Source organism: Salvelinus namaycush, chromosome 21, assembly GCF_016432855.1.
Source record: "Salvelinus namaycush isolate Seneca chromosome 21, SaNama_1.0, whole genome shotgun sequence".
Lineage (NCBI taxonomy): Eukaryota > Metazoa > Chordata > Actinopteri > Salmoniformes > Salmonidae > Salvelinus > Salvelinus namaycush.
In genome coordinates, this window is record NC_052327.1 from 9,684,907 (window position 1) to 9,699,578 (window position 14,672).

The window sequence follows — 14,672 nt, forward strand, 5'->3', positions numbered from 1 at the left end:
ATACAGTCATCCCTATGGCGCTGTCCATGGTGTTGAAATCTCTCTCTCTGTGTCTCTCTCTCTCTGTCTCTGGCACCAAGCTGTCACCTCCCTCCAGTTGAAAGTAACATTCTCTCTCTTTTCCCCTCCTCCCACACTCCCTCCTCCCTTGTTCCTCTCCTCCCTCAGACAAAACTGCTCACTCAGTACGTGCTGAACCTGGCCAAGTACGACCAGAACTATGACATTCGCGACCGGGCGCGCTTCATCCGCCAGCTCATCGTGCCCACTGACAAGAGTGGTGCCCTCAGCAAGTATGCCAAGAAGCTGTTCCTGGCCCTTAAGCCTGCGCCCGTCCTCGAGTCTCCATTTAAAGGTGTCTTTCATCAGATGGTGTTATTTTTTACTATCCTGGTCCCAGATCAGTTTGTGCTCTACTGCCAACGTCTATGGCGATAATGACCGCAGAGTTGGCAAGATGCCACAACCAGATCTGAGACTCTTACTATTTCTGTTTTGTGTTGTCAGACATGAGCCTTTTAAAAATAAATTGTAAGTAAACATGGTCCTAACCATAATTCATACCATAGAGATACAATATAATAATGTTTTATGAAATTATGTGGATCTTACGGTCTTTTTTCCTCTGTGTTTTCCAGATCGAGACCACTTCCAGCTGGGCTCGTTGTCCCACCTACTGAATGCCAAGGCCGGCGGCTACCAGGTGCTGCCCGACTGGCCCGAGGCCGCCCCAGACCCCTCTGTGCGCAACGTGGAGGTGAAGGAGTCTGTGCGTGCAGTGGAAACAGTAACAGCCAGAGACAGGGGGCCTCTAGGGGCCCCCCAAAACCCGAGGGGGGCCCGAGGGGGCGCTCCTCTAGTTGGGCATTGCCTTGGAGGGGGCGCAGCACCACCACCAAATTGCAGTAGCACCCAAACACTGACACATAACACTGACTTCATTAATCATGTCCACCTGCCAGTCACTCACTGTTCATTAGCATAACGTCATCCACGTATGCACTACGGACATCCCTATTGTCTCCCATGCATTGTCAATGGGATGCTGCTTCCGCACATACTGCCAGTGGTGCCAGAATGTGTCCTGAAAAGGTTAATTCTGTTTTAGTCAAGTTCAAGGACCCAGATGCTTGAACTGTATGGTTGCCATATTATCTGCCCAGTAAACATGATTATGTAACAGCTAATAACGTAACAGAATGAATCTGAAATTGACTGGGTAACAGGAATCACCTGTCCCAGTGTCAACTCCGATCAACTGGTAACAGAGTGGAATATTGTTATGCTAATGGCAGCTGAGGCTAGTTAGCTATCACATCTGAGCACACACTAGTGAAATTGGGAAATCACTGTCAGGTGTCCGCTAGTAAACTCTAGCTGGCCTAGCTGTGGCCTACTTGCCAAGTTTATCCAATACTATGCTACCCATTAGACCCCTCGCTCCTCTGGCCTCTATAGGGTAACAAACACTCAATCACCCACACCCACACCCCCTTTGGTGATAACTCACCTGCTTGAGCCAATGGCACATGGCATAAAGGGATGGAAGGGTACCTTCCAGCAATGCAGCTCAGCTTGGAACACACAGAAAAGAGGCAAAACAGGGTCTTATTCATTTTACAACGGAAAACCATAATAAGCGTTTATTGGACAACTCCAAGTAGTTTTCTTCTGTTTGATGCCTAATGAAAACAACCCAGAAAATGTACTGTTACTAAAACACACCACACAGACTCAAATAACCACCTTGCAGTATAGTCTCACCTAAACACCTCTAATTACCCAAACCACAGAGGCTCCCATTTTTCCACATTATCATTCCATGTGCCATCGGTTCATTTTCAACGATATGTGCCAAAGGCTGACATCAATATCCTTAAGTCTCGCTCCTTACGTCCAAATCAGCCTACAAAACCCTTTAAAAAAATGTTTTTGTTGCACTGGAGGAGGGACTTGAATTCTTGATTTGGTTTGGTTGTTCCCTTGGTTTATCGTTGCTCCGTGAACTGTTTATGTTTGTGTTAACAATGTCTTTTCATTCCCCATGATTCTGCATTAATGTGTCATTCATGACCAAAGCAGATTTCCAGACGAGTTCACATGTGGATTTGTATCTGGTGACTTTTGACCCCATGACCTCTCTCTCTCTGCCCTCGGTCCGCAGATAGAGGAGGTCATAACCAGCAGTGAGGGGCGGATCGGCTTGCTAGGAGACAGGCGAGAGGTGCCTCCCGTTTGAGAGTGCAGTGTATTTTTACTGACTGCTCTACTCTCTCTCTAATTTCTCTGTACCACTCAAACAGGGCGCTTCAGTGACTTAAAGAGATAGTTCATCCAAATAACTAATTCCAGACACTTGATGGGGTAGTTTGCCCAAATAACTAGTTGATCCTATTGTATGGATAGTCTAGCCCCTATATGGTGCTAATTAGAACCATATAGGGGTCTTCGGTGTGTCCCCATAGGGGAACCCTTTTTGGTGCTGGGTATAACCCTTTGCAGAGGATTCTATCCAGTGGTGGAAAAAGAACCCAGTTATCATACTTGAGTAAAACTGTTATCTTATAAAATAATTACATTCCACGTTCAATTATTACGCAATTAAATGAATCATATGACAATTCATTAAGTAGTAATCTGGGGCACCACGGGAAAAGTTATTTAACGAGTTACTATCTCCTGACTAAACTCTAAAGATATAAATATCTCTTACATCAGTCATAGTCAATATTCTTGGATATCTGCACGAACCCTAGCATAAATTATGAATCAGCAATATACAAATTGGCGTAATTATTTATTTACTAACTAACTAAATAATCATAGAGAAATACATAAACACACACACACACAGTATAGTTATTGGTTACTAACACAATGCAATGAAAGGTCCCTAGTGGACTAAACCGATATGACGGCTTGTTACACAAAATGGCGGATTCAAAAGAGAGGGAAAGGGAGAAACAAAGGAATTCCACTATCGTACATACAGTTGAATAATACTTAAACAGCTGCAGACTGAATGTTCCTGTGTTGTCTTCGAGAGAGAGAGAGTTTCTAACCATTTCGTATCTTTCAGCTCACGCTGTCGGTCACGCTGGTCTAATGTAGAGTCTAACCATTTTACACGCCCTTAGCAACACAGCAATGTACTATATCTAGAGATTTAAATTCCTACCATTTCAACGTGCAGCCGCGCTTCACGTTTTTCTGGTCTCATAGAGTCGAACCATTTGTGACGTCCGGTTCAACACCGTCCACCGGCTTGGTCTGATATGTTAATTCTTCACAAGGGGTTTTATGCACTCTGGCAAAAGGGGCGTTCCATGACGCCGACATAATGTCTGTGCCCACGTGGGTGTGGTCACTGACTGGTTAAGACTTTATATGAAAAACAATTTTTTCATTTAGAAGGCTAACATCATTATTCTTTAAATACCCACGGACCATTCCCAATGTCTGGATTACAGAAATATTGTTCATTATCCAGCCTTTTGATGTTGTAGTTTTGGCGGGAGTAATCTCCTTGAAACAAAAGGTTTCATTCCCCTCAATCCTGTTTCTACAATGTATTTACGAGCGTCATAAAACGACCAACGTCACCCCTCTCCCCCTCTGCGGGAGAGAGAGGGCGCTGTAGAGCGGACTCACTGTAACCTGATCCTTCGGATCCTCACAGGAGAGTCATGACACCTTAATAGAAAATGCCTCAAGTAAAAGTGAAATTCACCTAGTAAAATACTGTAATTATGAAAAATATATATAAACGCAACATGTAAAGTGTTGGTCCCATGTTTCATGAGCTGAAATAAAAGATCCCAGAAATGTTCCATACGCACAAAAAACTTTTTTCTCTCCCATTTTGTTTACATCCCTGTTAGTGAGCATTTCTCCTTTGCCAAGATAACCCATCCAGGTGTGGCATATCAAGAAGCTTATTAAACAGCATGATCATTACTCAGGTGCACCTTGTGCTGGGGACAATAAAAGGCCACTCTAATGTGCAGTTTTGTCACACAACACAATGCCACAGATTGCAATTGGCAGTACGTCCAACCAGCCGCTCAACAGCAGACCATGTGTATTGCGTTGTGTGGGGGACCGGTTTGCTAATGTCAACATTTTGAACAAAGTGCCCCATGGTGGCGGTGGTGTAGGTATAAGCTACGGACAACTAAAATAATTGCGTTTTATCAATGGCAACTTGAATGCACAGAAATACCGTGATGAGATCCTGAGGCCCATTGTGAGTGTCACGATCGTCTTGCGAAGAGAGTGAGGACCAAAATGCAGCGTGTGGAAAGTACATCTTCTTTATTAAAGAAAGAAGACGAAAACGACACGAACACTATACAACTAAACAAAACAACAAAACAGACGACCGTGAAGCTAATCAAACATAAGTGCTGACACTAAACACTTAGACATAGACAATTACCCACAAATGCATGATGCCCATGGCTGCCTTAAATATGGCTCCCAATCAGAGACAAATGAAAGACATCTGTCTCTGATTGAGAACCACTCAGGCAACCATAGACATACCTAGACACATTCACTCAACCATAGACATACCTAGAAACATTAACTCAACACAAACTCATACACTACACCCAACACCCCCTTTACCATATAACCACCCAAAACGACAAAACACAAACATTCCCCATGTCACACCCTGACCTAACTAAAATAATAAAGAAAACAAAGAATACTAAGGCCAGGGCGTGACAGTGAGGCCCATTTTTTTAAGGTGTTTGTGAACAAAAGATGCATATCTGTATCCCCAGTCATGTGAAAACCATAGATTAGGGTCTAGTGAATTTATTTCAATTGACTGATTTCCTTAAATGAACTGTAACTCAGTCAAATTTTTAAATTGTTGCATGATGCGTTTATATTTTTGTTCAGTTTATTTGGTTATCTATTTAACTAACTATTTAGCAGTCATATGGCTTGGGGGTAGAAGCTGTTCAGGGTCCTGTTGGTTCCAGACTTGGTGCATCGTTATCGCTTGCCGTGCGGTAGCAGAGTGTAGTCTTTGACAATTTTTAGGGATTTCCTCTGACACCACCTGTTATAGAGGTCCTAGATGACAGGGAGCTTGGCCCTAGTGATGTACTGGGCCATATGCACTACCCTGTGTAGCCCCTTGTGGTCAAAGCCAAGCAGTTGCCATACCAAGCGGTGTTGCAGCCAGTCAATATGCTCTCAGTAATGCAGCTATAGAATCTTTTTTATTATTATTATTATTATTTTTACCCCTTTTTCTCCCCAATTTATTGGTATCCAATTGGTAGTTACAGTCTTGTCCCATCGCTGCAACTCCCGTACGGACTTGGGAGAGGCGAAGGTCGAGAGCCGTGCGTCCTCCGAAACACGACCCAGCCAAGCTGCACTGTTTCTTGACACAATGCCCGCTTAACCCGGAAGCCAGCCGCACCAATGTGTCGGAGGAAACACTGTACACCTGGCGACCGTGTCAGCGTGCATGCGCCCGGCCTGCCACAGGAGTCACTAGAGCGCGATGGGACAAGGACATCCCGGCCGGCCAAACCCAAGGTATTGTTGTGCCCTCTTCACAACTGTGTTGTTTGTGTGGACCATGATAGATCGTTAGTGATGTGGACACCGAGGAACTTGAAGCTCTCAACCCGTCCCCTGTCCATGATCAGCTCCTTAGTCTCGCTTTCGTTGAGGGAGAGGTTGTTGTCCTGGCACCACACTGCCGGGTCTCTGACCTCCTCCTTATAGACTGTCTCATCATCGTCGGTGATCAGGCCTACCACTGTCTTGTTGTCAGCAAACTTAATGATGGGAGTACAGGGGGGACTAAGCATGCATCCCTGAGGGGCGCCCATGTTAAAGGTTCAGCGTGGAGGCTGGGATGTTGCCTACCCTCACCACCTGGGGGCGGCCCATCAGGAAGTCCAGGTTCCAGTTGCAGAGGGAGGTGTTCAGTCCCAGGGTTCTTAGCTTAGGGATGAGCTTGGAGGGCACTATGGTGTTGAACGCTGAGCTGTAGTCAATGAACAGCATTCTCACATAAGTGTTCCTCTGGTACAGGTGGGAGAGGGCAGTGTGGAGTGCAATAGAGTTTGCGTCATCTGTGGTATGCGAATTGAAGTGGGTCCAGGGTGTATGGGATAATGGTGTTGATGTGAGCCATGACCAGCCTTTCAAAGCATTTCATGGCTACATATGTGAGTGCTACGGGGCGATAGTCATTTAGACAGATAACCTTGGCGTTCTTTGGCACAAGGGACTATGTTAGTCTGCTTGAAACATTTAGGTATTACAGACTGTGTCAGGGAGAAGTTGAAAATGTCAGTGAAGACACTTGCCAGCGCATGCTCTTACCCGTCCTAGTAATCTGTCTGGCCCTGCGGCCTTGTGAATGTTAACCTGTTTACATCGGCTACAGAGAGTGTGATCAAACAGTCGTCCGGAATAGCTGGTACTCTCATGCATGGTTCAGTGTTGCTTGCCTTGAAGCAAGCATAGAAGGCATTTAGCTCGTCTGGTAGGCTCACGTCACTTGGCAGCTCGCGGCTGGGTTTCCCTTTGTAATCTGTAATAGTTTGCCAGCCCTGCAAAATCCAACGAGTATCAGAGTCAGTGTAGTAGGATGCGATCTTAGGCCTGTATTGATGCTTTGTCTGTTTGATGGCTCGTCAAAGGTCGTAGCAGGAGCCATCAAACAGGCAAAGCTTCAATACAGGACTAAGATCAAATCCTACTACTCCGGCTCTACGTCTACGTCGGATTAATGTCCCGTTCCTTGAAAGTGGCAGCTCGAGCCTTTAGGTCAGTGAGGATGTTGCCTGTAATCCATGGCTTCTGGTTGGGATATGTACGCACTGTCACTGTGGGGATGATGTCATCAATGTACTTTATTAATGAAGCCGGTGACTGATGTGGTAAACTCCTCAATGCCATCGGATGAATTCCTGAAAATATTCCAGTCTGTGCTAGGGAAACAGTCCTGTAGCTTAGCATCCGCTTCATCGGACCACTTCTGTATTGACCGAGTCACTGGCACTTCCTGTTTGAGTGTTTGCTTGTAAGGAATCAGGAGGATAGAGTTATGGTAAGATTTGCCAAATGGAGGCAGAGGAAGAGCTTTGTATTTGTTTCTGTGTGTGGAGTAAAGGTGATCTAGATTTATTTCTCCTGTAGTTGCACAGGTGACATGCGGGTAGAAATTTGGTAAAACAGATTTCAGTTTCCCTGCGTAAAAAAAAACGCTACTAGGGGCGCTGCCTCTGGATGAGCATTTTCTTATTTGCTTATGGCCCTATATAGCTCGTTGAGTGCGGTCTTAGTGCCAGCATTGGTTTGTGGTGGTAAATAGACAGCTACGAAAAATATAGATGAAAATTCTTGGTAAATAGTATGGTCGACAGTTTTTATTGAAGTATTCCAACTCCGCTGAGCAGTACTACAGGATATAAATATTAGAGATCGCACACCAGCTGTGGCACCATATTAAAAAAGATTGGTGTTGGATGTCAAAGTGCCGATTGGTTTAGATGGGAATTCACTTATTACTATTACTTAGCTGAGCCTATAAAGGATGGTAAATTGCTACAGGTATTCTATGAACGTATTTCAATAATTAATGCTATAGAAGCTCTGTCTCTTATAGCTATTTATATGAAGAGAAAGTTTCCGTTTTGAAAGGGACCTTAGCTAGATGGATAGTTAGGCTACTGGTCTCTAATTTTAGTAACTGAAATTGGACTTGAGTTAGTGGTACAGTTTGTGTATTTTGCGTGTGAACTGCTGTGTTTGACTCTTGCTTGTTGTGCAGTGTGTGCCAACCTTGTTTCCAATCCAAAATCTGCCTCTCTCGATCTTCTATGTTCCTCTCCTCATGTATTCCACCATTCAACCCCCGCTGGATTCATTCAATCAAGGTTGCACTACCATAGAGAAGTTAAATAAGCAAACACCACCTCATGCTTTACCATTGATATATAGTCTTTGATATTGGGTGTACTGTAATGATTATGATAACCATAAGTAATTGTGAATTTTTTAACTTTATTAAGTTATTTAATAACTTGGTTAAAGTAAGTTAACAAATTGCTAGTTGAAGTAATTTCAAGTTGTTGAAGTAATGTTTAAGTACTTTGGTAATGTTGTTTCATGAATGCTTAATTATGGTTAAATAATATTTTTTAAAGAGAGTAAGATAAATCCTTGTTGTAACAATCGCGTAGAGGTGAAAACTGTTTTTGAACAACTACAGTATTGAGTAAGTGCAACTTGAATCCGTCTGTTCCTTTTTGCCTTGTTTTTCATACCTCTTTCTAGACTTTTCTTCCTTTTTGTCATCTCATTTCCATCCCAATCTTTTTCTTTCTTCCGTCCTGCCAGGTTATTACGCTGCTTGAAAGAGTCACAACTTTAACCAGCGTGAGTCAGTCAGTGGCAAAGAGCTTGCCTCTTTGAGCCCCCCCCCCCCCCCCCCCCCCCCCTTCCCCAAAGCGCCAAAGTGCTTTTTGACACCCCCGGCCTACCGTAGCTGCTGTTCTGTGCCTAGCTAACTCAGCAAAACTACCCAGCTCAGCAACCTCCTCTCTATACCATTAAAGAGTCGATTCCTTCAGAAGAGTTGACGGTCCTCCCACTTGTTGAAACTTCTCTTCTTCTTACTTTTTATGGTTGTTGTTGTTGTTTTTTGCATGTGAGATAAACAACTAACATACCGTATCAGTAAGAATAGAAAAGAATACACCCTGGTTAATACAATACATTTTAATGTTGTTACATTTTTCAGTGCCAGGACATTGACTACTCCTGGAGGACATCACATCTTTATTGGAACTACTCCCTTTAAAAAATCAAAATCAAACACTGTTACCGAACTGGCCATGAAGGCATCACCTGGTGCTGCCACCTAGTTGTGGAAAACAATAAATACAAGTTAAACATGTTATACAGTACATGTTATGACAATTGTGTAAAATAAAGCTTCACGGGACTGTACCATAATGGAAGCCCATTATGGCCAGTTGGTTTGGTTCACAGGGTCGGCCCCAGGGGGAAGCAGTCATGGCCATGCTGCGTCTTCGATCCTTGGCTGCATCCGAAATGGCACCCCATTCCCCTTTAGCGCACTACTTTTGACCTGAGCCCTATGCGGGCCCTGGTCAAAAGTAGTGCACTAGGGTATACGGTGGCATTTCAGATGAACCCCTCTTCTCTGCTTCCATTGAAATGCTTCGGACGTGGTGGTGACACGGCTGACTCTTTGACCTCTGACCTCTTTGCCAGGTGCCGGAGTGGACCAAGTGCAGCAGCCGTGAGAAAAGGAAAGAAAAGAAGGCGGACAAGCCATTCTACTCTGACTCGGAGGGCGAGTCTGGCCCGACCGAGTCTGCTGACAGTGGTGACTTGGGCTGCTTACTTCCATACACAACCTCACAACCCCCTTCACCACACGTCCTAAAATGAAGAATAATACTGTGATGACGTAAAAAGCGTTTGTGCGTGTGTGTGCATCCGTGGAAATGTTTGCCTATATGTGTTTTATCATGTCCTATGAGTAGGGTTGCAAAGGAAGGGTATATTACGTTTTCCAGAAAACCACCGGAATTTGGGAAACTTTCAAGGATTTTATGTAATTTTCATGAAATAATAAGATAAGATGATTTTTAAATTAAAGAAAATGATGAAAAAGCTGTAAAACATTGTCCTAAATATAACCCATCAACTTAGTGAATACCGTTGGTGTTTAATATCAGGGTTTCAGCATGAAATATCCTTTATATTTTTACACACTTTTATTTATTTTACTATGTCAATATGTCTTTGTTGTAAATGTTTTTGAGGCAGTTGTGAAAAAAGTCAATAGTTGTGACAGTTGCAGAGTTTAATTGAAAATGATGCCATTGTTAATTCAATGCTTTTTTCATTAATTAGCCTATTTTCCACTACAACCTCATAGAAAATGTGGAGACAGATATAAAGATGATCAATTTTATTTTATTTTATATAAATAAATAAAAAATTAAGTTATTCAAGTATAAATTACCAAAGTTGCCATAGATTACCTGTTAATAAAAAATGAAAATGCCAATAACTTACAGGTCTTTTGCAACCCTACCTTTAAGTATATGAGACAGAATCTGTGTAGGATGGGATGAATATAAACCTTTCCTCTCCACCCCCAGCCTCAGACACAGCCAGCGGCTCAGAGAGTGGCGGTGGCAGTGAGGAGAGCGGCTCGGGATCCGAGAGTGAGGAGAGCAACGAGGAGTCTGAGTCTGCAAGCGAGGAGGACGAGGAGGAAGAGGGGAAGAAGAAAAAGAAGAATGTGGAGAAGATCAAAGCAAGAAAACCTGTTCCAGAAAGTGAAAGGTAGCACACATTTTTCGCTTAAAGAAATATTCCGGAATATTGAAAACTACCTTGTTATTTTTTAAACCTCACGTTTTGGACTCGACATGTCAATATATGGTTCATAAATGCATAATAAACCATCTACATTCTAACCTGCCATCCTTTAGAATGTGCTCGTTCCTGTGATGTAGTGAACCCCCACTCTGAAGCAAGTTTTAAGTGGCTGCATGGCTTAACATTAGTTATTTTGATAACAGTGAAAATACATTGAATGCATCAATCAAATCCATGCATTATAAGTGATAAAACATTTCAAATGATAAGTTAGATGTATTAGACCTCGGTAGTGGTTTCATTTATCTTTTTCAATGTATTTCTCTGCAAACCAGAACATGTTGTTCACTGGCATTGTAGTCAATGGCATTGTAGGCACACAAACACATTAGAAGATCATTGTTAACCCAATCAGAAACACTCTGCTCATATCTCCTAAATGATGCTTTTGGTGTATTTTGTTAACATTTTAGAATATATTGTGGAATAGGCTATAAGATTTTTACAAGGCACGCATCCATCCATCCCTTTCGTGAATCGCAACACAACATACAACTTTGATGCGCTCGAGAAATGTGTACTGCAAACTTTCACTCACTTTTTAGATGAAAAATTATTGGCCTACCTTAGTATTCGGTATTTTATTAGGATCCCCATTAGCTGTTGCGAAAGCAGCAGCTACTCTTCCTGTGGTCCATATGAAACATGACATAATACAGAACAGACCAGAGATGATGGCGTCAACAGAGATGGTCGCCTCGCTTCGCGTTCTTAGGAAACTATGCAGTATTTTGTTTTTTTATGTATTATTTCTTACATTGTTACCCCAGGAAATCTTCAGTATTATTACATACAGCCGGGAAGAACTATGGGATATAAGAGCAACATCAACTTACCAACATTATGACCAGGAATACGACTTTCCCGAAGCGGATCCTCTGTTTGGACCACCACCCAGGACAATGGATTGGATCCCAGCCGGCGACCCAAAACAACGGCGCCGCAGACGGAGCGGTCTTCTGGTCAGGCTCTGTAGACGGGCACATCGCGCACTGCTCCCGAGTATAATTCTCGCCAATGTTCAGTCTCTTGACAACAAGGTAGACGAAATTCGAGCAAGGGTTGCCTTCCAGAGAGACATCCGAGATTGTAACATTCTCTGTTTCACGGAAACATGGCTCACTCTGGATATGTTATCAGAGTCGGTACAGCCACCCGGTTTCTTCACACATCACGCCGACAGAAACAAACGTCTCTCTGGTAAGAAGGACGGGGGTGTATGCCTTATGATTAAAGAGTCGTGGTATGTGTCGCAGCCGGCCGCGACCGGGAGGTCCGTGGGGCGACGCACAATTGGGCTAGCGTCGTCCGGGTTAGGGTGGGTTTGGCCGGTAGGGATATCCTTGTCTCATCGCGCTCCTGTGGCGGGCCGGGCGCAGTGCGCGCTAACCAAGGGGGCCAGGTGCACGGTGTTTCCTCCGACACATTGGTGCGGCTGGCTTCCGGGTTGGAGGCGCGCTGTGTTAAAGAAGCAGTGCGGCTTGGTTGGGTTGTGCTTCGGAGGACGCATGGCTTTCGACCTTCGTCTCTCCCGAGCCCGTACGGGAGTTGTAGCGATGAGACAAGATAGTAATTACTAGCGATTGGATACCACGAAAATTGGGGGGGAAAGGGGATAAAAAAAATTAAAAAAAAAAATTAAAAAAAAGAGGAGAAAAAAGAGTCGTGGTATGATCATAACAACATACAGGAACTCAAGTCCTTTTGTTCACCTGACCTAGAATTCCTTACAATCAAATGCCATCCGCATTATCTACCAAGAGAATTCTCTTCGATTATAATCACAGCCGTGTATATCCCCACCCAAGCAGACACCTCGACGGCCCTGAAAGAACTTCGTTGGACTCTATGTAAACTGGAAACAATATATCCTGAGGCTGCATATATTTTAGCTGGGGATATTAACAAAGCTAATCTGAAAACAAGGCTTCCTAAATTTTATCAGCATATTGAATGCGCGACCCAGGGGTCGAGACCCTGGGTCTCGACCCCACCCTGTGCAACTGGGTCCTGGACTTCCTGACGGGCCGCCCCCAGGTGGTGAGGGTAGGAAACAACATCTCCACCCCGCTGATCCTCAACACTGGGGCCCCACAAGGTTGCGTTCTCAGCCCTCTCCTGTACTCCCTGTTCACCCATGACTGCGTGGCCATGCAAGCCTCCAACTCAATCATCAAGTTTGTAGACGACACTATAGTGGTAGGCTTGATTACCAACAACGATGAGACTTACTACAGGGAGGAGGTGAGGGCCCTCGGAGTGTGGTGTCAGGAAAATAACCTCACACTCAACGTCAACAAAACAAAGGAGATGATTGTGGACTTCAGGAAACAGCAGAAGGAGCACTCGCCTATCCACATCGACGGGACAGTAGTGGAAAAGGTGGAAAGTTTTAAGTTCCTCGGCGTACACATCATGGGTGAACTGAAATGGTCCACCCACACAGACAGTGTGGCGAAGAAGGCGCAACAGTGCCTCTTCAACCTCAGGAGGCTGAAGAAATTTGGCTTTTCCCCGAAAACACTCACAAACTTTTACAGATGCACAATCGAGAGCATCCTGTCGGGCTGTATCACCGGCTGATACAGCAACTGCTACGCCCACAACCGTAAGGCTCTCCAGAGGATAGTGAGGCCTGCACAACGCATCACCGGGGGCAAACTACAGCACCCCGATGTCACAGGAAGGCCAAAAAAATACTCAAGGACAACAACCACCCGAGCCACTGTCTGTTCACCCCGCTATCATCCAGAAGACGAGGTCAGTACAGATGCATCAAAGCTGGGACCGAGAGACTGAAAAAAAGGCTTCTATCTCAAGGCCATCAGACTTTTAAACAGCCATCACTGACATTGAGTGGCTGCTGCCAACATACTGACTCAAATCTCTAGCCACTTTAATAATAAAAAAGTTGATGAAATAAATGTATCACTAGTCACTTTAAACAATGCCATTTTATATAATGTTTACATACCCTACATTACTCATCTCATATGTATATACTGTACTCTATAGCATCTACTGCATCTTGCCTATGCCGCACGTTCATCGCTCATCCATTTATTTATATGTACATATTCTTATTCATTCCTTTACACTTGTGTGTATAAGGTAGCTGTTGTGAAATTGTTAGATATTACTGCACGGTCGGAACTAGAAGCACAAGCATTTCGCTACAATCGCATTAACATCTGCTAACCATGTGTATGTGACCAATAAAATTTGATTTGATTTGACATTAATAGACAAGAACAGCTCAAGAACAGAAGTACATCCATTTAAAAATGGCACATGTAGCCTACATATCAATCCATACACACAAACTATCTAGGTCAAATAAGGGAGAGGTTTTGTGCCGTGAGGTGTTGCTTTGTCAGTTTTTTTTAACCAGGTTCGCTGTTCATTTGAGCAATATGAGATGGAAGGGAGTTCCATGAAATAATGACCCTATATAGTACTGTATGCTTTTTTGAATTTGTTCTGGATTTGGGGACTGTGAAAAGACCCCTGGTGGCATGTCTGGTGGGGTAAGTGTGTGTAAGTTGACTATGCAAACAATTTATAAAAAGAAGTGATGCAGTCAGTCTCTCCTCAACTCTTAACCAAGAGAGACTGGCATGCATAGTATTTATATCAGCCCTCTGATTACAATGAAGAGCAAGACGTACCGCTCTGTTCTGGGTCAGCTGCAGCTTAACTAGGTCTTTCCTTGCAGCACTCGACCACACGACTGGACAATAATCAAGAGCAGACAAAACTAGAGTCTGCAGGACTTGCTTTTTGGAATGCGGTGTCATGAAAAAAGAGCATCTATTAATTACGGGCAGACCTCTCCCCATCTTTACAACCATTGAATCGATATGTTTTAACCGTGACAGTTTACTATCTAAGGTAACAACAAGTAATTTAGTCTCAACTTGTTCAACAGCTATAACATTCATTACCAGATTCCCCTTTATGTTGTCTCAACCGTCCATCCAAATCAAATAATTTAATGTGTCCACTTTTTGTCTTTATAAACTTTCACACACATATTCTATGATATGGGGCAATCCAATGTAGGCAACACTACAGCTGTTAATTGCCAGCGATCATCATTCATCACGTAGGCATATGATATAATTGATACCTGACTTTCAAGGAGTAGGACATTTGATGCAAACATAAGTATACATTTTCCGTTGTATAAAATTACATTATCACATTCG

At 43.6% G+C, this 14,672-nt stretch overlaps 1 protein-coding gene across 1 annotated transcript in view; it reads left to right on the forward strand.

Moving 5' to 3' along the window:
• Positions 1-14,672, forward strand: part of LOC120066608 (AP-3 complex subunit beta-2) — a 99,036-nt gene that overhangs the window by 72,497 nt on the left and 11,867 nt on the right. The window contains exons 16-20 of the mRNA XM_039018032.1: positions 169-355; positions 639-757; positions 2,165-2,224; positions 9,283-9,397; positions 10,188-10,368. Of these exons, the coding sequence (XP_038873960.1) occupies positions 169-355; positions 639-757; positions 2,165-2,224; positions 9,283-9,397; positions 10,188-10,368 (662 nt within the window). The remainder of the gene's footprint in view (positions 1-168; positions 356-638; positions 758-2,164; positions 2,225-9,282; positions 9,398-10,187; positions 10,369-14,672) is intronic.